The 24,342-nt window shown below is 47.7% G+C and overlaps 1 protein-coding gene across 2 annotated transcripts in view; it reads left to right on the top strand.

The window, feature by feature from the left end:
* Positions 1-24,342, top strand: part of RASSF3 (Ras association domain family member 3) — a 250,007-nt gene that overhangs the window by 208,275 nt on the left and 17,390 nt on the right. For both annotated transcript variants that reach the window (XM_033959456.1, XM_033959457.1), the window contains one exon: positions 14,492-14,607. In XM_033959456.1, the coding sequence (XP_033815347.1) occupies positions 14,492-14,607 (116 nt within the window). The remainder of the gene's footprint in view (positions 1-14,491; positions 14,608-24,342) is intronic.

Raw genomic sequence — 24,342 nt, 5'->3', positions numbered from 1 at the left:
GGGAGCTGTACTGGACACTGTGTACCTTAGAGAATTCCCTCCACAGCATCAGGATGCTCTCATTCAACTTTGTCATACCTCTTTTTACTTTTAGTGAGACACATAATGGTTCTCCTAGATCAGTGGTCCCCACCCTGTCCTGGAGGACCACCAGGCCAGTCAGGTTTTTGGGATATCCCTAATGAATATGCATGGGGCAGATTTGCATGCACCTCCATTATATGCAAATCTCTCTCATGCATATTCATTAGGGCTATCCCAAAAACCCGACTGGCCTAGTGGTCCTATAGGACAGGGTTGGGGACCTCTGTCCTAGATAACATAACTCCTTTTGCCAGATTTTACCTCAGAAATCCATCAGTGGATCATGGCATCTCAGTGAGGGCATTCTTTTGACCCACTCTCAGCACATTACAATGACTCCTTCGTCCCACTGGTGAATGCTTTCTTCCAATCTCTCCAGAAACGCCCCCTCATCAGAAGGTCCTCTCCTCGACCTACCCTTTGGGGACTCATCTCGATGGTCTCCGTACTCAAGGCCACTGGTCCACCATAGATCGTTAGTGTCACATAAATCTATTGGAACTCAGAGCGATCTTCAATGCTCTCAAAGCTCTTCAGCATCTTCTTCAAGATCAAGTAGTCCTATTTTGGGCCGACAATCAAGTTGCCATGTCAACTGCGTCAACAAGCAGGAAGACACGGGATCTCTCCCTCTCTCCCAGGAAGCTCAAAAGGTGTGGAATTGTGTAATCCTTCACAACACCTTTCTAAAAGCGATTTATTTTCAAGGAGTGAAAAACTGTCTGGCGAACAAATTGAGTCATCTTCTACAACCTCACAAATGGACACTCAATTCCTTGCCCCTTCATCACATTTTTTCTCAGTGGGGGACTCCTCAGATATATCTTTTTGCATCTCCCCACAACAACAAACTGCCTCAATTCTGCTCTCCAGGGTAAACTCTCCTCATCGCCTTGAGGTAGATGCTTTTCTTCTGGAATGGACGAATCAGTTTCTATATGCATTTCCTTCATTTCCTCTCATTCTCAAGACACTCGTCAAACACGAACATGCCACCACGATTCTGATAGCTCCTCGGTGGCCCAGACAACCATGGTTCTCCCTTCTGCTTCAACTTAACAGCAGGGAGTCACTACTTCTAGCAGTTTTTCCCCCTCTGCTTACATAGAGTCAGCTTCATCCCAACCTGCAGTCTCTACACCTGACAGCTTGGTACCTCTCAAACTAACTGCCACTCTACAGTTTTCTCAATCTGTCAAGGACATTTTAGAGGCTTCTAGGAAGCCTGTCACTAGGCAACCAGAAATGGTCTAGGTTTTCTGCTTGGTGCACCATTCATCACCAAGAGCCTCAATCTACCTCCTGGTCTTCAGTTTTGGATTACCTGTTGCATTTATCTCAATCAGGCCTCAAATCAACATCTATTAGAATCCATTTCAGTGCAATTGCTGCTTTCCAACAGCCACTTGAAGGGAAACCTCTCTCTGCTCATCCTGTGGTTTCCAGATTTATGAAAGGACTTTTCAATGTCAAACCACCTCTCAAACCGCCTCCAATGGTTTGGGATCTCAATGTTGTTCTTGCTAAGTCTTTGGCTCATATGAAATATCTCACTTGGAAAGTGGTCTTTCTCATTGCTCTCACGTCTGCTCGCAGAGTCAATGAGCTACAAGCTTTAGTAGTGGACTCACCTTTCACAGTATTCCATCACAACAAGGTGGTCCTCTGTACTCATCCAAAATTCTTACCAAAAGTTGTTTCAGAATTTCATCTCAATCAATCCATTGTACTTCCAGTGTTTTTGCCAAAGCCTCATTCTCGTCCTGGACAAACAGCTCTTCATACTCTGGACTACAATCATGCTTTGGCTTTCTACTTACAAAGGACTAAGCCACATAGATCTTCTCCTCAACTTTTTGTCTCCGATCCAAACAAGTTGGGACACTTAGTTTCCAAGAGAACAATTTCCAACTGGTTGGCTGCTTGCATCTCTTTCTGCTATGCTCAGGCTGCTATGCTTGCATCTCTTTTTGCTATGCTTGCATCTCTTTCTGGTTGGCTGCTTGCATCTCTTTCTGCTATGCTCAGGCATCTATAGGGTTGAGTCACAGCCCATAAAGTTAGAGCCATGGCAGCATCTGTAGCTGTCCTTAGATCTCCTCTTATTGAGGAAATCTGCAAAGCTGCCACTTGGTCCTCGGTTCATACATTCACCTCTCATTACTGTCTGGATTCTTTCTTCAGACAGGATGGCCACTTTTGGCCAGACAGTTTTACAAAATTTATTCTCCTGAATTGTGAACACTCCTCCCCCATCCCATTCTAGTTAACTTGGGGGTCACCCATATGTTGAGAATATGCTGCCTGCTTGTCCTGAGGTTAAGCACAGTTACTTATCGTAACAGGTGTTATCCAGGGACAGCAGGCAGATATTCTCACATCCCACCTCCACCTGCTGTCCCTGAATAACACCTGTTACGGTAAGTAGAGAAGAAGAAGAGAATATCAATTTTAAATTTGGCTGCTACATAACACTACTGGTCCACATTCTTTGAGTTTCTGAGGAGATCCAATTTATGGTCTTTAGCATAGGACTGCCATGATGGGCTGATTTGATTAAGAGGGGAATAAAAAATGGGGAGGGAGGGGGAAGAACAAGGTGTTACAAATGAAAGCTTCTAGCATTGCAGTCTTGGTGAAGGATCAGCTATTATTTCTTAAATAATTGGTTTCAGCAATTGGGTTTTTTTTGTTTGAAATATTTTTATTGAACAGAAAAATTATTGAATGGGACAGTACATGTACTCAGTCAATACACTGGTAACAAGAACAAATGAAATCCCTTGCAGGCTAAGGAGAGGGGGGCTAAATACCAGTCCCCAGAGCAAACAATAACATCAAACCAAGATCATGGTGCAAAAAAGAAACAGGCCGTTCAATCAGTTCCACTTTGTAGCATAGGAAAGGAATAGCTCCCCAAGTGACCCATCCATACAGCCAACTACACACACACAGTCCCCCACTCAAACCACCCCCCAGAACCCCCCCTCCACCTCCCCCAACCGAGTGATCAAGAGTGAAAAAGAAGAGTGTCATAAAAAGCTAATCTCCAACAGTGCCGCCTCCCAGAGAGACCTGTATAATCGTTGAGAGGGAGATGCCCCCCCCTCCGAGCTCTACAAAGTTCCCAGCGAGCCACTTTCGCAAGGGACCGCTTCTACTCCAGAACCTCAGGAGCAAGCTCATCCATCCAGATCCGGAGCACTCCCTGTTTAGTCACCAACAAGGCAGTGTAGAGAAAGCGCCAATGTTCTGTTCCCAAACCCTGATCCAGCACCTCCCCCACACATCCCAAGACCTGGAGCAGATAAGACCACTGGAAGGGTTTTCCCACTATCTGGGCCAGAAAATTCAACACCCCATTCCAGTAAGTGCTCAGTGACGGACACTCAAACATCATGTGCAGTAGGGTCCCTTTCAGTCACCTGCACTTAATACACTCATCCGAGTCCCAGAGACCCGCCCGCACTCCCCTGTCCCTAGTAAAATATGTACGGTGTAGCAATTTGTTCTTGTTCATTTGTTCCAGTTATTCAGCCCTCCCCCAATCCGCCGCCTCCACCAGAGCAGGGCCCGCTGCAGTGGGTCCAGCCACACCGAATTACAACCCAATCTTTTGGAGTGACATAGTTTTAGAGAGGGGAAGGCGAACAGCTGAATTCTGCGGGAGTGCCTGTTTATGTGATTCAGGTAGAAGTGAGGATTGATGGTTTGGGGATAGGCCAAATACTGTTTTATAACAGAAGCAGGCAAATTTGAATAGGACTCTGGATTCCAAGGGTAGCCAATGAAGTTTGTGGTAAAAATGGGTGACGTGTTCCTATTTGAGGTGGACCGCGGTGTTCTGGATCATTTTAAGTCTCCTAATGGTTTTCTTCGTGGAGCTCAAGTAAATGATATTGCAGTAGTCCAGTATGCTAAGGATGGAGGATTTTACTAGCAGGCGGAATGAGGTCTCGTCAAAGTATTTTTTAATGGTGCGGAGTTTCCAGAGCACCGAGATGCTTTTCCTGACTGTGATATCTGTGTGTTTCTCCAGGGATAGATGTTTATCTAGTGTGACTCCCAGTATTTTTAAGGTTTGTTCGAGGGGGAAAGTAGATCCTTTCACTTGAATTGTGTTGTCTTTGATTTTGTCTTTGGGGGTAGCTAGTAAAAATTTTGTTTTGTCGGAATTTAGTTTTGGTCTGTAAGATGACATCCAGCGTTCTATCTGAGTGAGTATACTTGAAAATGAGGTGAGGAATTCTGGTGTGAAGCTGGTTAGCGGGATGACTATTGTGATGTCATCCGCGTAGATGAAGAATTTGAATTTGAGGCTTTGCAGGAGGTTTCCTAGGGAGATAGGTAAACATTAAATAGGGTGGGGGACAGGGGGGAGCCCTGTGGAACTCCGCAGGAGTTGTCCCAGCTGTATGAGAGAGAGTTGTTTTTGAAGACCCTGTATGATCTGTTTCGTAGGAACCCGTGGAACCAGTTAAGGACTTGGCCGGAGATGCCGATGTATGCAAGGCAGTCTAGGAGAATGGTGTGGTCGACTAGGTCGAAAGCACTGCTCAGGTCGAGTTGGACGATCAGGGCGCTAGAGCCCTGGCTGAAGAGTGTGTGAAGGTGGTCCAGTAGAGAGGCTATAATGGTTTCGGTGCTGTGATCAGAGCGAAAGCCTGATTGATTGTCATTTAGGATATTGAATTTTTCCAGATGTGTGGTAAGTTCGGCATTTACCACCCAAAAAGGACCCGTACAGGGCTATAAGATAGGTAATAGAAAGGAGAGACACCCGGGCATTGCCTACAAACAACAACGTCATCCGCAAACTTGCTCTCCTCCCCCCAATACGAATACCAGTAATGTAGGGAGAGGCCCGAATCTTAGCTGCCAAGAGCTCGAGTGAGAGAATAAACAACAGGGGGGGATAGAGGGCAGCCCTATTGCGTCCCTCTCCACAACGGGAAGGAGTCCGTACGACGCCGATTTATAAGCAACTGAGCAGTCGGAGCGGTATACAGTCGAACTACCCAATCATGAAATGAGCCAGTAATGTCGAACCGCTGTAAGATCCAAAAAAGATAAGGCCACACAACCCTGTCAAAAGCCTTCTCGGCATCCAGACTGGCCAAAAAATCATCACCCGCTCGCCCCCCACCCTCACGCAGTGCCACCAGCGCCTTAAAAATGTTAGCAGAGGAAAAGCAGCCAGGGACGAACCCCACCTGATTGGGGTGGATAAGAGACGGTACCACCTGCGCCAACCGTTGAGATAAAATCGCCGTGAGAAGCTTCATGTCCTGATTAAATAATGAAATAGGCGGATAAGAGCCCACAAGCTCAAGGTCCTTACCCGGTTTAGGGAGCACCACCACATGGGCATGGTTCTGCTCAGGAAGCTACCGGTCGGTGACTTGCATATCTGCGTACATAGCACACAGAGCAGGTCCAATGTGGGGTCGGAGGATCTTGTAAAACTCAGGCCCCATACTGTCAGGTCCCGCGGCTTTAGCTAGTTTCAGATTACCGATAGCAGCGGAAACCTCCGTGCAGGAGATGGGGGCATTCAGCAAGTCCCGATGAGTCTCAGCAAGCTGAGGAAGATCCAGGTCCTGAAAAAAGTGATCCCGAGCTGCAGTATCATAGATGCCCGGGCCATATAGCTCACTGTAAAAACGCACAAATTGGGTTTCAATACCTTTATCCTCTGTGTGCAGCATGGTGGGGCTCTCCCGGTTTCTGCAATTATTATTGGTTAGAAACTGAAAGGAATAGGAGGAAGCTCCTGCAGTAAAACATTAATAGAATCTACTAAACAAGGGCATATTGCTGTAGACATATGTGTTTAATCTGCCTAGGGCTATGGGAATGTTGGCTATGAGCATCTATAGTTTTTAGTGGTTTTCATAAGAACATAAGAATTGCTGCTGCTGGGTCAGACCAGTGGTTCATTGTGCCCAGCAGTCCGCTCACGCGGGTGCCCTTAGGTCAAATACCAGTGCCCTAACTGAGACTAGCCCATACCTGTGTAATATTTCATCTTTCATGCCTGGAGAAATAAGTAAAATACTTAAAATGCACCTTTTCTATTGGATATTTATTTATGTATGTATGTATTCAATTTTTTAGTCTGTCCTCCCAAAGGAGCTCAGAACGGGTTACAAATCAAGTACTCAAGCATTTTCCCTTTCCTTAGCAACAGCAGCAGATAAATCCAGAGACCAAAGGGATAGCACACATCTACCAGCAGGTGTAGATAGAGAAACTGATTAACAGGTGGTCCTATTGGCTGGCATACCTCCTGCATCTTCAGTATGCTCTATCTCCCAGCAGGTGATGGTCGCTATTCAACTAGCTCCTGGATTCTTGCTGTGACTAGGCAATTATTTTCTCCTGTTGCTCTTCAGTGAGGCAGGGGTGTCCGGCTGAATGGTGCCGGCTTTAGGGGTTACACCTGGAAGATCTTCTTCCCCCAGAGAGTGGTAGAAAACTGGAACGCTCTTCCAGAGGCTGTTAAAGGGGAAAACATCCTCCAGGGATTCAAAACAAAGCTAAACAAGTTCCTGCTGAACAAGAACGTTATCCATGCGCTGACGGAAGCACCGCAGCGTTCATGGACTCTCTTTATGCAGCTCACTAAGAACATAAGAATATAAGAATTGCCGCTGCTGGGTCAGACCAGTGGTCCATCGTGCCCAGCAGTCCATTCATGCGACGGCCCTCTGGTCAAAGACCAGTGCCCTGAGACTAGCCCTACCAGCATACGTTCTTGTTCAGCAGGAACTTGTCTAGCTTTGTTTTGAATCCCTGGAGGATGTTTTCCCCTTTAACAGCCTCTGGAAGAGCGTTCCAGTTTTCTACCACTCTCTGGGGGAAGAAGATCTTCCTTACGTTCGTATGGAATCTATTCCCTTTCAACTTTAGAGAGTCCCCTCTTGTTCTCCCTACCTTGGAGAGGGTGAACAACCTGCCCTTATCCACTAAGTCTATTCCCTTCAGTATCTTGAATGTTTCGATCATGTCCCCTCTCAATCTCCTCTGTTCGAGGGAGAAGAGGCCCAGTTTCTCTAATCTTTCGCTATACAGCAACTCCTCCAACACCTTAACCATCTTAGTTGCTCTTCTCTGGACCCTTTCGAGTGTACCGTGTCCTTCTTCATGTACGGCGACCAGTGCTGGACGCAGTACTCTAGGTGAGGGTGCAGTAGTGTTAGTCGCTGCCGCGGTCTCCGTGTGTCGGAAATATACACGTTGACAGTATGACACCTTTTTTGTTTACGGCGGAACTGTTGGGATCGGTAGGAGTATTTTCTCCCGAGCTGAGTTTTTAGTTTTGCTGTGCTTCACCGTTGTTGACATGGGGCCCATCCTCCTTGGCCTGAGAGCACTTTGGGAGAGAGCTTCACCTTAATGCTTGAAACCCAGTTTCGGCATAGTTTTTGAACTAAGTCAGTAGGAGAGGAATTGCCGCTGAGTGAGTTTTGCTGCAGGAGGGGTACCCTGTGCTCTGTACGGGTATCTTCTTCCTCTCTGGAATCCTACATGGTGAGGCTCTACATGTTTTATATATTTTTTCTTCTTTTTAGATTTTCTGTGCAGCGCTGCATGTGTCTGGTAGCGCTATAGAAATTATTCATGGTGCTAGTGATAATTTTCCAGTTGGGGGACACTAGTGGCAGAGTTAGATGGCCTGGTGGCACTTTGTCTTTTCCAGCGGACAGGGCTGGCTATTTCTAGAGCGCCGCAAGGTCTCAGTATGTTGTAGTCTGTCGCTCACACTTCAGAGGCGGTCTTCTTCTGATGTGTGCTAAACAGCACACTATATTTCTTTTCCCTGACCATATAGATTGTTTTCCATGGGGGGGGGGGGGGGTGATTGCAGTTTTAGATTTCTCCTAGTACGTCTTTCCTTTAAGGGCAGTTAGTTTTTTGGAGAAGCTTAAGTGGAGTTCTTTTCAGTTCTACCTGACACGGTTCTGTTTTCAGAATTCCAAGCTGTATAGTCCAGGTTGGCTGTTTTCTACTTCTTCTACTTTTCCTTTTTTCACTGCACAACTGGATTTTTCACAGGAAAGTTCCATTCTTCCATCCAGGACTTACAACTCTCGTCCAGCCTGTAATCCGACCTCCCGCGCTTCACTCGGAAGGGATCTTGTCTCCCTCGGACAGCTCTTTTGGCTTACTAGTGGAGGAGGGGACATGATCATGCCTGGTTAATGGGCTTTAGACATTATTCAGCATCTTTGCAACTTTGAATCCTTCTTTTACGTTCCAGATTCTTATTGGGGTCACCCTGTATTGAGCACCCAAAGGTAACGTTGGTGCAAGGCTCCCTTCAGGTATTACTGGAACTCGGAAGTTACAGTTGTTCAGGAGCAAAGGAGCAAGGAAAGTTATTCCATTTACTTCATAGTGCCCAAGAAGGGGAGATTAGTCTGACTGGTGCTGGATCTCATATGACTCAATTAGTTTCTCAAAGTCAGACTTTTCTGTAGGGAATCTGTGAGATTGGTCATTCCAGCATTTCAACAGGGGGAATTTACAGCTCTACATCTCAAAATAGCCCTACTTACATATTCCATTTGGCCAATGTCTCAGCAGTACCTTTGCTTATCTGTCATAGGACAGCACTATCAGTTTCAGCAGATACTGTTTAGCCTAGCTATGGCTCTATGAAAGTTTTGGAGGTAATCTTAGTAGTGGATCCATTTCGTCGCAAAGAGGGGATTTAGCTGCATCCTTTTTTGTATGACCGGTTGATTCGGACGTCTTCCAGCTATGTCAATTTGACAGACACAAACTGATGATTTTCTTTTCTTCATTTTATGAATGTAAATTTCCAGATTTTCAAAGAAATCTTATGTGCCAATTATTGAAATATCTGAGGCTGTTGTTCGTCACGAAGGTGGAGAATGTGTTTCTTCCCTGAGGCTGGGGTGAGAAGTTACAGTCTCAGGTTCGTCTTCTTTTTCTCTGACCAAGAACAAAAGTATGAGATTCTGTACTGGTTCAAGGATCCACAGTGATGACTATACTGGGGCCTTCTGCTTGCTTTCACGAGAGAATGCTACAGCAGTCCCTTTTGGTTCCAGTGGTTTCCGGTTTCTCAAGGCTCCAATTGTAGTATCCAGTAGGCTCCTCAGACATCGCTCAGCATAATTTGGTGGCTCAGCCAGATCATAGTCAACAAGCATGCCAGGCTGTTGGGTTGGTGGGCTCAATGCCTTCAGTCTTCAGCATAAGGCAGGGGTGTCCAATGTCGGTCCTCGAGGGCCACAATCCAGTCGGGTTTTCAGGATTTCCCCAATGAATATGCATGAGATCCATTAGCATACAATGAAAGCAGTGCATGCAAATAGACCTCATGTATATTCATTGGGGAAATCCTGAAAATCCGACTGGACTGCGGCCCTCGAGGACCGACATTGGACACCCCTGGCATAAGGAGTCTGGTCTCAATATGAGACTCAGTGCAAATTCATTCTTCTAGAGTTGTGGATGCTCAGGTTAGCACTTCAGGAGTTTCAGACCATGCTTATGGCCTGACGATAAAGATCTTTTATGACAGTGCTATGGCGGTGGTATTTTGCAACAGCCAGTGAGGTACATGAAGTCCTCAGTTGGCGAGCAAAGTAATGGTTCTGATGCAATGGGCGCAATCTCATCTTCCTCTTCTGTCGACAGCTCATTTTACAGGTCAGGAAAAGTGTTTAGACAGACTTCCTACAAAAATCTGCATCCTGAGAATTAGCAACTGTCCGCTTAGGTGTTCTAGCTCTTTGTATAGAGATGAGATTTCCTAGAACTAGTCCTCATGGACTCGTCTCGAAATGCAAAGCTTCCTAGGTTCTTCAGCAGACGCAGGAAGTGGTAGTTAGAGGCGGTAGGCGCATTGATTCTTTCTTGCCTCTGGTTTATCTTTAAGTGTTTTCCTTGGGCCGATAATTGCATGGATGTTCTATCTCAGGCTCGCTTTCAGGGTACAGTGATCCTGGTATCTCCGGTTTGGCCCTGACATCCATAGTATGCAGATCTGATGGGTCTTTCAATGGGCGAGCTGTTGAGATTACTGGTTACTCCGGATTTACTCACCCAGGGTCCGATTAAAATAGAAATCTGTCCCTCTTTACTATTACGGCTTAGCTTTTGACGAGTCATGGCTGAGTTGTAAACGTTAGGTGGAGCAGGTTATGCCTCGGGGAGGCAGTCATATAATAATAATAATAATAACCATTTATATACCGCAGGACCATGAAGTTCTATGTGGTTTACAATGATTATAAGGTATTACAGATCGAGTGGAATAAACAAAGTTCAGAGTGAATAACAGTTCTAAAGATCATTTGTTGAGGACTAGGATTGTATAGATCAGTTACCTAAGTACTTCAGGAACAGATGTGTTTTTAGACGTTTCCTGAATTCCCTATGTGTATGCGGTCGGTGTTAGGAGCTGAAAAGCTTGAAGAGGGAAGTCAGGCAGCTGAAGGCAGGATTCATGAGCTGGAAGGACTCTACCTCACAGAAGACCCACTCAGGACAGAGGAGGACTTCATGAGAGGGAGGCACATTGAGGAAGAAGTCGGAGAACTCGAGGAATTCATTGAGGAGGCCTACAGGAGGAGGGTGGAAGAACACGAACATCAGAGGAAAGATGAAGACACACCAACATGGAAGGGAGAACAAGTGGAAGATGACTCCAAGGAAGATGCCCACAGAGGAATCCCGCAGGAAGGAGAGGAATGGCCTAGTCCAGGGGTGCCCAGTAGGTCGATCGCAATCGATCGTTAGATCGCCAGGGCAAAGTGAGTCGATCAAACTCACTTTGCCTTGGCGATCTACCAGGCCGATCAACCTTCCTCTCCCCGACGTCAATTCTGCCGTTGGAGAGGAAGTTCAGGCCAGCCAATCGCTGCCTGGCTGGGCGGAACTTCCTCTCCGACGGCAGAATTGACGTCGGGGAGAGGAATGCTGGTCGGCTCGCAGGGAAGCAGAGAGAGCTTGGTGCGGCGGTGGTGGCGGCTTTGGGGCCTGTTACTCGATGGCGGTGGCGGCTTGGGGGCCTGTTTCCCGATGGTGGTAGCAATGACTTGGTGGAGGGTAGGGAGAAAGAAAGAAAGGGGGCAGGCAGGGAGACAGAAGGGAAACAGAAAAAAAGAAAGGGGGCATGAAGAGAAAAGAAAGAAAGGGAGGCAGGGAGAAAGAAAGGGCAGGGAGAGAGGAAGAAAAAGTTGGGGGAAGGAATGAGGTCTGGAGGAGAGGAAGCATAAAGGCTGAAAGAAGGGAAGAAAGATTGGATGCACAATCAGAAGAAGAAAGTGCAATCAGAGACTCATGAAATCACCAAACAAGGTAGGAAAAATGGTTTTATTTTCAATTTAGTGATCAAAATGTGTCTGAATTTATATCTGCTGTCTATATTTTGCACTATGGCCCCCCTTTTACTAAACCACAATAGCGGTTTTTAGCTTAGGGAGCCTATGAGTGTCGAGAGAAGCACGGGGCATTCAGCGCAGCTCCCTGCACTAAAAACTGCTATTGTGGTTTAGTAAAAAGGGAAGGGGGTATATTTGTCTATTTTTATATGGTTGTTACTGAGGTGACAGTGCATAGAGTCATCTGCCTTGACCTCTTTGAAAAAAACCCGGAATAGGAATAATAATTAACATTTTCTCAGCGTACAGTGTGCTTTGTGTTTTTTTTTTAATTTTATTTTATTGTTGGTAGATCATTTTGACTTGGTCATTTTAAAAGTAGCTCGCAAGCCCAAAATGTGTGGGCACCCCTGGTCTAATCGATGCCCAGAAGAAGAAGCAGCTAAGCACACCGAGGACATAGAAGAAGAAGCAGCGAAGCACTCTAAGGACATAGACCTGCGACCGGAGCGAAAACTGAAGAAGGGAAAGTCTACGATCCTAGTGGGAGACTCAATCATTAGGCAAGTAGACAGCCACATAGCAGGTGGGAGAGAGGATCGACTGGTGGCCTGCCTCCCAGGAGCGAGAACAAAGGACATTGTGGACAAAATTGGAAAGATCCTAGAAGGAGCAGAGACGATACAGTACAAGGATGCTCTAGAGCAGTGTTTTTCAACCGCAGTTCCGCGGCACACTAGTGTGCCGTGAGATGTTGCCTGGTGTGCCGTACGGTCAGGGCCGCCATCAGGGCAGTACCACCAGTCTAGGGAGAGGGGCGGTCCGCCCCACGTGGACAGGAGAGAGCTGGACGGGGGACCCGCGGAGTTCAATACATCTCGAGCCGCGAGGCTCGTCTTCTGTTCCTGCCTGCCCTGCAGCTAACATATAGCCGATCGCAAGCGTTCCCCGATGTCAGCGCTGACGTCGGAGGGAGGGCTTAAGCAAAGCTGACGTCGGAGAATACTTCCGTTCGGCTATTTGTGTGCGGCAGGTCAGGCAGGAAGCAGAAGACAAGCCTCGCGGCTTGAGCTTCGTTTTGCTGAGAAAGTTGCAAAGATGGGCTGGTAGGCAAACACGGAACACAAAAGGGGGGAGGGAGTGCGTTTTGGACACAAGGCATGAACTTGGGAGAGAGGAAGGGAGGGAAAGAGATGCTGAGGTGGGGGAGGGAATGCGTTTTTGGACACAGAAGAAATGGACTTGGGAGAGAGGAAGGGAGGGAAAGAGATGGTTGTGTACACGGGGAATAGAAGAAAGGAGAATTTTTGGTCATAGGGAGGGAGTGAGGTACAGATAGTGGCATACCAGGGTGGGTGGGGGGGCGGTCTGCCCCACCCCGGGTTTACGTCCCAAGGGGGTGCACAGCTGGCCACCCTCCAGTGTTGTCCATAGGCCGGCAAACTGCGGCTCTTTAGCCACTTGAGTGCCACCGCCGCCAACGGTGTTGTTGGCGGTGGCAGCATTATAAAATACTTTCTTTGTGTTTATTTGATTCCTATTCAAGAGAATTACTTTATATATAGTCAATATAGGCACAGAGTTAAATTTTTTAACATTTTCTAATGGTGGTGTGCCTCGTGATTTTTTTCATGAAACAAGTGTGCCTTTGCCCAAAAAAGGTTGAAAAACATTGCTCTAGAGATCCATTAAGATCTTTGGGGTAGAGATTCTTATTGTGCAATTAAAGAGGTAATTTGAAAAAGAACATTTAGGAGAGGAATATATTCTGCTAGAGATCTAATATGGTTCAATGCAGTTGGGTCTTTCAAGGTTCAGATAGCATGCCTGTCATATTTCAGAGCCAAATTGGAAAAGGGTTCTCTGGCTTCTCATCCAGATATAGCCAGATTCTTGAAGGGAGTGCTAAGACTACATCCTCCGGTAAGACAGCCTTTTCTGTCATGCAACTTTAACATTGTGTTGCAGAGTCTTAGTAGGGCTCCATATGAGCCTTTACAAGATACATCTCTGCTGGATTTGATGGTCAAAACAATTTTTCTAGTGACTATCGCCTCAGCAAAGTAAGTCTCGGAGTTGCAGGCACTTTTGTACTGAGAGCCTTTCCTTAAGGTGACAGAAACTGGGGTTTCCCTACACACGGTTCCTTCATTCTTGCTGAAGGTAGTTTTGGCTTTTCACATCAGTCAAGAGGTCCACCTGCCAGCATTTCAGACCACAGGTTCAAAGAAACAGAATAAACTGTTGAAGATACAGGATATGAGGAGACAATTATCTCGAGGTGACAAATGATTTTCATCTCCGACCATCTATTTGTCTTAACTAATAAGTCCAGGCTGGGCAAGCCAGTGTCTTAAGGCATTTATTTCCAGATATATTCACATGGAGATGTCGTCAGTGTACATTGACTGTGGGAAAAAAGCCACCATTATTTTTGAGAGCTCATTCCACGAGAAGTGTAGCTTTTTCATGGGCTGAGGCCCAGGCGATTTTACCCAAGGAGTTTTATAGAGTGGACAGGCTCAGCTGTCCACCCTAGATTTATAAATCACTGAACCTATTTTGGTAAAGTTTGTTAAATTTATCAGCATACAATTTTGATTCATGAGAGTGTACGCTTTTTCTCTGAAGTTGTTCATTATCCAGGACATTGTTGAAAAGGCAATAATCAGTTACTTTTCTATTTCTTTCACACCACTCAGACTCCCGAGGCAAGCTGTAGGGCCAAAACATGTACGTGTTGAATCTAAATAGATAAATAAAGAAATTGAGCACCTAAGGTCATCTTCACTGTTTTTCTTGCCTTTCTACCTTAGAAAGGTAGCATCTCCTGTTTTCTTGTGGTGACTACATCATTAAACATATAGCTTCACATATAGACATCTAGATAACTATTAATTGACTTTAGAGCTCTAAATATCTACATATTCCTCCTTTTTAGTGTTTTATACTTTCTTTCCATTTCAAATTGAGTCTGCAACTAATTATTAATAAAACAGGGAAGTAATTTGTGACATGCAGTAACTTTGGTTCTCTATTGTGTGCAGAGTATTTGTGCAAGCTGTCGGACAGAGAACATCCACTTTATCTGCGTTTGGTGGCTGGTCCTAGTACAGAAACCTTGGCTTTCATTCTGCGTGAACATGAAACCGGAGATTTCATGGTAAGTTGTAGTCCTATGTTTTTGTTTTCTCTTTATAAAAATTCAAATCATACTCTTCAGTCCTGTACAATACTTTTATAGCAGCTAGATTTTCTTATAACAAATTTTGTGACTTCTGCCTTCTTAGAGGTTACCTCCTCTCACCTCTCATGTCTTTGTACAGAATAGTTGTTATGAATTAAGATACCAGATGCAGTGATGCCAAAGTTTGCCACATACATTGGAGAGTTTGCCACACTAAAAATAATCAACTGTTATAGGAGAAATGTTAAGTTAATCTTATTAGATCTGCTAGTTATGACTTGTATTAATGCTTTGGAAATGGTGACTTGTGATCAGCAATTTCATATTATCCCAGGACAAGCAGGCAGGTATTCTCACTAGTGGGTGATGTCATCCGACAGAGCCCCGATACGGACATCTTGAAAGCATGTCTTGCTTGAAGAAACTTAGAAGTTTCGAGATGCCCGCACCGCGCATGCGCCAGTGCCTTCCCGCCCGATGTACCGGGCGTGTCTCCTCAGTTCTTTTCTTTCCGCGGAGCTGAGAAGTTATCTTCAACCTGCGCTGACTGAATTTCAGTTTTTCTTTGCCTTCTTTAACCCGCGTTTTGGTTTATTTCTTTGAATTCACTTTAAACTTTACTTTATTAAAAAAAAAAAAAAGTTCAAAATTATTTCTTCCGGCGGTTCGGCCGGCCCGGCCTCGTGGCTGCGGCCTACCTCTTTCGACATTGCAGCGTCGATTTTCCGGCCTATGTCACGGCCAATCACCGGTTTTAAAAAGTGCAGCAAGTGCCAGCGTGCGATTTCGTTGACGGACCCGCATCGACGCTGCCTTCAGTGTCTTGGTCCGGACCACGTTCCGAAATCGTGCAGGCCTTGTTCCACGCTCACTGCGCGCTCGTTCAAGCGGCGTTGCTTACTTTGGGAGTCGATGTTCAAGATGGAGACTGCCAAGGATCTGTCTGCTTCTACATCTGCTGAGGTTTCACCGGTCCGCTCGAAACCTGCATCGACGACTTCCGCATCCAGCATCGTGAAGCCTGCATCGTTTACACCGGCTGCGGCTTCCAGTTCCGCTGCGGCGCCTGCCTCTGTCTCTTCGGTTCAGGTACCGCCTTCCACTGTCCCTCCCGTGGTCATCAAGGTGCCTAAAGCTACTAAGCAGAAGCACTTGGCCGCGAAGGAGCGCGATGACCGTGCAGGAGGACCCCCTTTCGGTGCGGATCCCTCCATATCGGCTTCGCTTCGATCCCTGCTGGAAGCTCAGTTTGTCGAGCTTATGCAAACTATGGGACCCCGGCTTATCGCCAACATTCAGGGTGAAGTCCGAGCACCGGTCCCTGAGGGCGGTCCGCCCTCTCCCCCTCCCCCTCGCCGTTCGATCTCGCTGCTCGACGAGGGGGATCGGCGGAGGGCGGCGGATGCCTCCAGGAGGGCTTCCCTTCCTGATATGCCACCTTTAGAGCCCATTACTCCTCCAAGGCAACAGGGCGCTGGGACGGTCCCTGATATTCGGAGTCCTGGGCATACTGCATCGCAGGAAGAGTTCTTCCGCACTCCATACCAGACTTGGGTGGCGCTGCGTGAGTCCGCGTCCTTGCCACCCCTGCGATCCACCGCTTCGAGCCCCATCCATTCCTTAGAGGCTTCGGGGGATCGTGCGATGCACAGAAGTTCTCGCTCCCCATCCCGGCACCGGGAGGGGCATCGTTCTCGTCATTCATCTCGACACTCCTCACGTCATTCGGAAGTGTCCCCACAGAAAAAGATGCAACGTTTGGGATACTCATCGTCCGATGTTTCCCAACCGGAGGGACCAGAGTATGAGGAACCATCTACCTCTTATTCTCCATGCCGGTCTCAGCTCTCCCTAGACCCGGAGGCTTCCACTTCGTCTAGTCCGTCTCGGCGGCCGGCCTTGGCGGACCAATTGTCTTTCTCATCTTTTCTCCGACAGATGGCGGATGACTTAGATGTGACTTTGGATACTGGATCTAAATATTCTAAAGAGTATTTGGATACGATGCATTTGCCTCACCCTCCGGCGGAGACTCTTCGGCTTCCTTTGCATAAATTGCTGGACCAGACTTTCATGCGCTGTTTTGAGACACCGTATTCTATCCCTGCGGTTCCCAGCAAGCTGGATGCTCGATACCGCATCGTTCACCACAAGGGGTTTGAGGGAGCTCAACTTTCTCATCAGTCTCTGCTGGTCGAGTCTTCTCTCAAGCGTTCTCACCCTTCCCAGGTCTACGCTTCTGTGCCTCCGGGCAGGGAGGGGAGAACGATGGACAAGTTTGGTAGACGAGTTTACCAAAATTCGATGATGGCGACTCGAGTGCTCAATTACAATTTTTTCTTCTCTTCTTATTTGGATTTCTTCTTGCCGGTCCTCCGCAAGTTCGTCCCTTTCATCGATGCTGAAGCTCGTTTCCAGTTTGAGGAGGTGGTGGCAACATTGTCCCAGTTGCGGCTGCAGCTGATGCAATCCTCCTACGATGCCTTCGAGCTCTCGGCACGGGCTGCGGCCTGCTCCGTCGCCATGCGTCGCCTGGCCTGGCTTCGCACTATTGATATGGATCCGAACCTCCAAGACAGATTGGCTAATGTGCCTTGTGCGGGAGCGGATCTATTCGATGAGTCTATCGAGACTGTCACTAAAAAGCTTTCGGACCACGAGAAGTCTTTTCAATCCATTCTGCGTCCTAAGCCTAAACCTCAACAGTCTCGTCCATCTAGACCGCCTCAAATCTACCAGAGGCGTTATCAACCCAGACAGGCTCCCCTAGCGAGACAGCCTGCGAAGAGGCAGCCTCCACAAAAGTCTCAGCAGAAACCTCAGATGCCGGCTGCACCCAAGGCCACTCAGCCCTTTTGACTCTCTTCCAGGGAGCATAACCAACGTTCTGTCTTCCCTTGTTTTTCCCATCGGGGGTCGACTCCACCATTTTTATCATCAATGGGAGTCGATCACCTCGGACCTCTGGTCCTTACCATCGTAAGGGAGGGATACTCTCTTCATTTCCAACGGGTCCCCCCGGACCACCCTCCAAGAGAGTATCCTTCCAACTCGATGCAGAACGCTCTTCTTCTACGGGAGGCGCAGGCTCTGCTTCGGCTTCGAGCCGTCGAGCCGGTGCCAGTAGATCAGCAAAACCGGGGGTTCTACTCCCGGTATTTCTTGGTTCCGAAGAAGACGGGCGATCTGCGTCCCATTTTGGACCTTCGAGTCCTCAACAAGTTTTTGGTCAAGGAGCGGTTCCGCATGCTGACCCTTGCCTCTCTCTACCCCCTTCTCGAGCAGAACGATTGGTTATGCTCTCTGGCCTCAAGGAGGCCTACATTCACATCCCGATTCATCCGGCCTCCCGCAAGTTCCTCAGATTTCGGGTGGGACATCTACATCTGCAGTATCGAGTGCTTCCATTTGGCCTTTCCTCTTCGCCCAGAGTCTTCACGAAGTGTCTGGTGGTGGTGGCCGCTGCGCTCCGGAACATGGGTCTTCAGGTGTTTCCATACCTCGACGACTGGCTCATCAAGGCCCCGTCGGCCCCAGAGGTCATTTCGGCGACCTTGACCACGATTTGTTTTCTGCAGAGCTTGGGCTTCGAGATCAACTTTCTCAAGTCACATCTTCAGCCCACCCAGACTCTCCCCTTCATCGGGGCGGTCCTGGATACCATCCAACTTCGAGCGTTCCTCCCTCCTCAGCGCATGGAGGCTCTTCTTCTACTCTGCCAGTTGGTGTCTTCTCGCCCGTCCATCTCAGCGAGACACATGATGGTCCTCTTGGGTCACATGGCATCCACAGTTCATGTGACGCCTTTTGCCAGACTACATCTCAGAATTCCTCAATGGACCTTGGCATCTCAGTGGACTCAGGTCTCCGACCCATTGTCCCGCCACATTCTAGTCACTCCTGCTCTACGGCAGTCTCTTCTTTGGTGGATGACCTCTTCGAATCTATCCAGAGGTTTGCTGTTTCACTCTCCTCCCCATCAGAAGGTTCTCACGACCGATTCATCGAACTATGCATGGGGAGCTCATCTGGATGGTCTTCGCACTCAAGGGTTCTGGACCAGTGCGGAACGACTCCATCAAATCAATCTTCTGGAGCTCAGAGCCATCTTCAATGCTCTTCAGGCTTTTCAACATCTGCTTCACGACATGGTGGTCCTAATTCGCACCGACAATCAGGTCGCCATGTATTATGTAAACAAGCAAGGGGGCACGGGCTCGGCCTCCCTTTGCCAGGAAGCTCTTCGAGTCTGGGATTGGGCGGTCCGCCACAACACCTTCCTCAGGGCTGTCTACATTCAGGGGAAAGACAATGTCTTGGCAGACAAATTGAGCCGTCTTCTTCAACCTCACGAATGGACGCTCAATTCCAAACCCCTTCATCAGATATTTGCACAATGGGGGACACCTCAGATAGACCTCTTTGCAGCCCCCCACAACTTCAAACTGCCTCAGTTTTGCTCCAGGATCTACACTTCTCTCCGCCTCGAGGCAGACGCCTTTCTACTGGAGTGGGGGAATCGCTTCCTTTATGCGTTTCCTCCCTTTCCTCTCATTCAGAAGACTCTGGTCAAGTTAAGATCAGACCGTGCCACCATGATCCTGATTGCGCCTCGGTGGCCCAGACAACCTTGGTTCTCCCTTCTACTTCAACTCAGCAGCAGGGAGCCAATTCTTCTTCCAGTGTTTCCTTCGCTGCTTACTCAACATCAAGGTTCACTGCTTCATCCCAACCTGCAGTCTCTCCACCTGACAGCTTGGTTCCTTTCAACATAACCCCTCACCAGTTCTCTCAAGCTGTGAGGGAGGTCTTGGAGGCTTCCAGGAAGCTGGCTACTCGACAATGCTATTCCCAAAAATGGACGAGATTCTCGACCTGGTGTATTTCCAATGCTACAGAACCTCAAAAAGCTTCTCTATCGTCTGTATTGGACTATCTTCTACACCTGTCCCAGTCTGGTCTCAAGTCTACCTCTATACGAGTCCACCTGAGTGCTATTGCGGCTTTCCATCAGCCTCTACAGGGGAAACCTTTGTCTGCTCATCCTGTGGTTTCCAAATTTATGAAAGGACTTTTTCATGTCAATCCTCCTATCAAACCTCCTCCTGTGGTTTGGGATCTCAATGTTGTCCTGTCTCATCTTATGAAACCTCCGTTTGAACCTCTCAAAACGGCTCCTCTTAAGTATCTCACCTGGAAGGTGGTTTTCCTGGTGGCCCTCACGTCAGCTCGCCGAGTCAGTGAGCTTCAGGCCCTAGTGGCAGATCCACCCTTCACTGTATTCCATCATGACAAGGTGGTTCTCCGTACTCATCCAAAATTCTTACCTAAAGTGGTCTCTGAATTTCACATCAATCAATCCATCGTGCTTCCAGAGTTTTTTCCAAAGCCTCATTCTCATCCTGGGGAATCTGCTTTGCACACTCTGGACTGTAAACGTGCTCTGGCTTTCTACTTGGATCGCACAAAGCCACACAGAACTGCACCTCAACTTTTCGTCTCCTTTGATCCAAACAAGTTGGGACGACCTGTATCGAAGCGCACCCTCTCTAACTGGATGGCGGCTTGTATCTCTTCCTGCTATGCCCAGGCTGGATTATCCCTTCCCTGTAAGGTCACAGCCCACAAGGTCAGAGCAATGGCAGCCTCTGTAGCCTTCCTCAGATCGACACCGATTGAGGAGATTTGTAAGGCTGCCACTTGGTCCTCGGTTCATACCTTCACCTCTCATTATTGTCTGGATACTTTCTCCAGACGGGATGGACAGTTTGGCCAAACTGTATTACAAAATTTGTTTTCTTAAAGTTGCCAACTCTCCCACCATCCCATTGGGGTTAGCTTGGAGGTCACCCACTAGTGAGAATACCTGCCTGCTTGTCCTGGGATAAAGCAATGTTACTTACCGTAACAGTTGTTATCCAGGGACAGCAGGCAGCTATTCTCACGTCCCACCCACCTCCCCTGGGTTGGCTTCTCAGGCTAGCTACCTGAACTGAGGAGACACGCCCGGTACATCGGGCGGGAAGGCACTGGCGCATGCGCGGTGCGGGCATCTCGAAACTTCTAAGTTTCTTCAAGCAAGACATGCTTTCAAGATGTCCGTATCGGGGCTCTGTCGGATGACATCACCCACTAGTGAGAATAGCTGCCTGCTGTCCCTGGATAACAACTGTTACGGTAAGTAACATTGCTTTACAGACTGCAATGTGCTACTTCCTGTTTTCTCTACCTGGACAGCTGCTGGTCTTGGACAATAGATGTCTCTTACCTGTAACTTTCTCCTCCACTGTCAACTTCAGACTCCATTCATAAGCAATTCCTCTACTAGGTCAGACCTGAGGTCCATCGTGCCCAGCAGTACGCTCATGCGGCGGCCCAACAGGTCCAGGACCTGTGCAGTAATCCTCTATCTATACCCCTCTATCCCCTTTTCCAGCAGGAAATTGTCCAATCCTTTCTTGAACCCCAGTACCGTACTCTTCCCTATTACGCTCTCTGGAAGCGCATTCCTGGTGTCCACCACACGTTGGGTAAAGAAGAACTTCCTAGCATTCGTTTTGAATCTGTACCCTTTCAACTTTTCTGAATGCCCTCTTGTTCTTTTCTTATTCGAAAGTTTGAAGAATCTATCCCTCTCTACTCTCTCTATGCCCTTCATGATCTTGTAAGTCTCTATCATATCCCCTCTAAGTCTCCTCTTCTCCAGGGAAAGGAGTCCCAGTTCTCCAATCTCTCAGCGTATGAAAGGTTTTCCATCCCCTTTATCAGGCGCGTCGCTCTCCTCTGAACCCTCTCGAGTAACGCCATATCCTTACGGTACGGCGACCAATATTGGATGCAGTACTCCAGATGTGGACGCACCATCGCCCGATACAACGGCAGGATAATTTCTTTCGTTCTGGTTGTAATACCCTTCTTGATTATGCCTAGCATTCTGTTTGCCTTCTTAGCAGCCTCTGCGCACTGTGCCGTCGGCTTCATTGTCATGTCCACCATTACCCCCAAGTCCCTTTCTTGGGTACTCTCATTTAATAACATCCTTCCCATAGTATAGTTGTACCTTGGGTTTCTGTTTCCCACATGTAATACTTTACATTTCTCAACGTTGAACTTCATCTGCCATCTCGTCGCCCATTCCCCTAGTTTGTTCAAGTCCTTTTGCAATTCTTCACAGTCCTCTTTAGTCCGAGCTCCACTAAATAGTTCGGTGTCTGCAAATTTTATTATTTCGCCCTTCGTCCCTATTTCTAGATCATTTATGAATATATTAAATAGCAGCGGCCCGAGCACTGAGCCCTGCGGGACCCCACTCATGACCCTCCTCCAGTCCGAGTAGTGGCCCCTCACTCCTACCCTCTGTTTCCTACCCGCCAACCAGTTTCTGATCCATCTATGTACGTCTCCTTCCACCCCATGGTTCTTCAGTTTCTGGAGTAGGCGTTCATGGGGCACCTTGTCAAAGGCTTTTTGGAAATCTAGATATATGATGTCTATGGGGTCTCCTTTGTCCATCCGTTTGTTAATTCCTTCGAAGAAGTGCAATAAGTTCGTTAGGCATGATCTCCCCTTGCAGAAACCATGTTGGCTGGTTATCAGAAGGTTTTTTTGGACATCTGGCGGGTTTTACATCCTACGGAATACACTTATACTTTTTTTTCTAACCCCCATAATCTTTAAACTCATTTAGACTACTTTCTGTTGTCCTCCTCCTTGCTCCCGGTGGTCACCGACGTTGACATTGTAGACACACTCTTGTCGGATCATTCTCCGGTATTGCTCTCTCTTCAGATTACGGAGGACCCAGCGGAACAAACCTGGCGATTCCCCTGTTACCTGTACAAAGATCTTGCCTTTCGCAGGTATCTCCGAGATCAGTGGTTGGCGTACTACGATAATAATTTCAAGCCCGACATTGATCCGAGCCTCTTTTGGGAGGCATCCAAAACCGTTCTTCGGGGCTTTATCATAGCATATACTGCGGGCAAGAGGCGGCGACAAGAGCGGGAGTTGCTGGAGTTATCAGGCAAACTGCAACTGTTGCGCCGCAGACATCAGAGTAGTTTGTCCCTTACAGATAAATCTAGATTGAGGGAACTTCGGCAGCAGGTTGATCTTATTCTCACGGCTCGAGCAGAACGGGATATTTATTTCCATCGCTATCGCCTACATCGCTGGGGAGGCAAGGCGGGTAGCTTGCTGGCACGCTTAATTCGACCATCCCGCAAGAGGCAGGTGATCATGTCTATTACAGATTCGCAGGGTCGGAAAGCATACCACAGAAACTACTATTCATCAACAATTTGTGAATTATTATCGGGAGTTGTACGCCCATCGACCTTTTGAGGAAGGGGAGAGAGATTTGTTTTTCCGGGATGTCGTGCTTCCCAAGCTCACGCCGGATCAGATCCACCAGCTGAACGCTCCTATTACAAGCTTGGAGGTGTCCATGGGTATCAAGGGGCTCAAACTTACCAAATCTCCGGGCCCGGATGGCTATGGGCCTGAATATTACCAGATTCTATCGGACGTCATCGCGCCATCTCTTGGTGCAGCTTATAATAATACACATTCTCAGAGAGCCCTCGACGGCTATAATATGGCCCATGTTGTTCTACTGCCCAAACCTGGAAAGGACCCATCCCAGGTGGGCTCCTATAGGCCCATATCCCTTCTCAATCAAGATGCGAAATTGTTGGCCGCTATTCTTGCGAAGCGCTTGAACATTGTTCTGCACCTCCTCATCCATGAGGATCAAGTGGGCTTTGTGCCTTGTAGATACGCTTCTATGAACTTGACCCGAGCACTTATGGCTATTCACTCTCGGCAGGAGGGAAATAGTAGAGCGGCTATCCTTGGCTTAGATATGGAAAAGGCGTTCGACAGCATTTCGTGGTCATATCTTTTTTGGGTTATGGGACGCTATGGCCTGGACTGCGCCTTTTTGGAGTGGGTACGCAGTCTTTACTTTTTTTCCCCAAGCTCGACTTCTGATTAATGGTCACCTTACCCCCCCTTTCCCTCTGGAGAGAGAGACGCGCCAGTGCTGCCCGTCGTCTCCGCTTCTATTTCTCCTTGCTATTGAGCCTTTGGTGATTAAAATTCGATCGGATCCTGTTATTCAGGGCATATGGATAGGAGCACGAGAGAATCGCCTTAATCTCTTTGCGGATGACATTCTCCTTTATTTCGATGATGCTCCGCTTCACCTACCCCTGGCCCTACAGGTTGTTCAGGCCTTTGGAAATATTTCAGGCCTTAGAGTCAACTGTGCCAAATCTGAGCTGCTTCCTTTAGCATCCGAGCGCCCTGAACGTTGGCATGATGGGCTCCCCATCCCTCCCGTGCGGAAGCCAATGCGCTATTTGGGGGTTTATCTAAGCACCCAACCCTCTCTTCTGTACCGCTATAATGTTCTTCACCATCTCGAGGCTATCCGTGCCCTTTGTGTCAAGTGGAATGATTTGCCACTGACCTTATGGGGGTGGGTGGCCTTGTTTAAGATGGTTTTGCTCCCTAGACTGTTGTATCCTTTACAGACTATTCCTTTGTGGATCACTACTAAAGATGAGCAGGCTTTTAAATCTATCTTGAGCTCTTTTATCTGGCGGAACAAGGCGGCCAGAATTAGCTTCAGTACTCTGTCCTTGGACATCTGGCTGGGGGGGTTTGAATTTGCCGGATATTCGCCTGTATAATGTAGTGTCTTTGAAG

This window comes from Geotrypetes seraphini, chromosome 9, assembly GCF_902459505.1.
Source record: "Geotrypetes seraphini chromosome 9, aGeoSer1.1, whole genome shotgun sequence".
Lineage (NCBI taxonomy): Eukaryota > Metazoa > Chordata > Amphibia > Gymnophiona > Dermophiidae > Geotrypetes > Geotrypetes seraphini.
The sequence above is the reverse complement of the archived record's forward strand: the minus strand, read 5'-3'. Positions and strand labels throughout refer to the sequence as shown.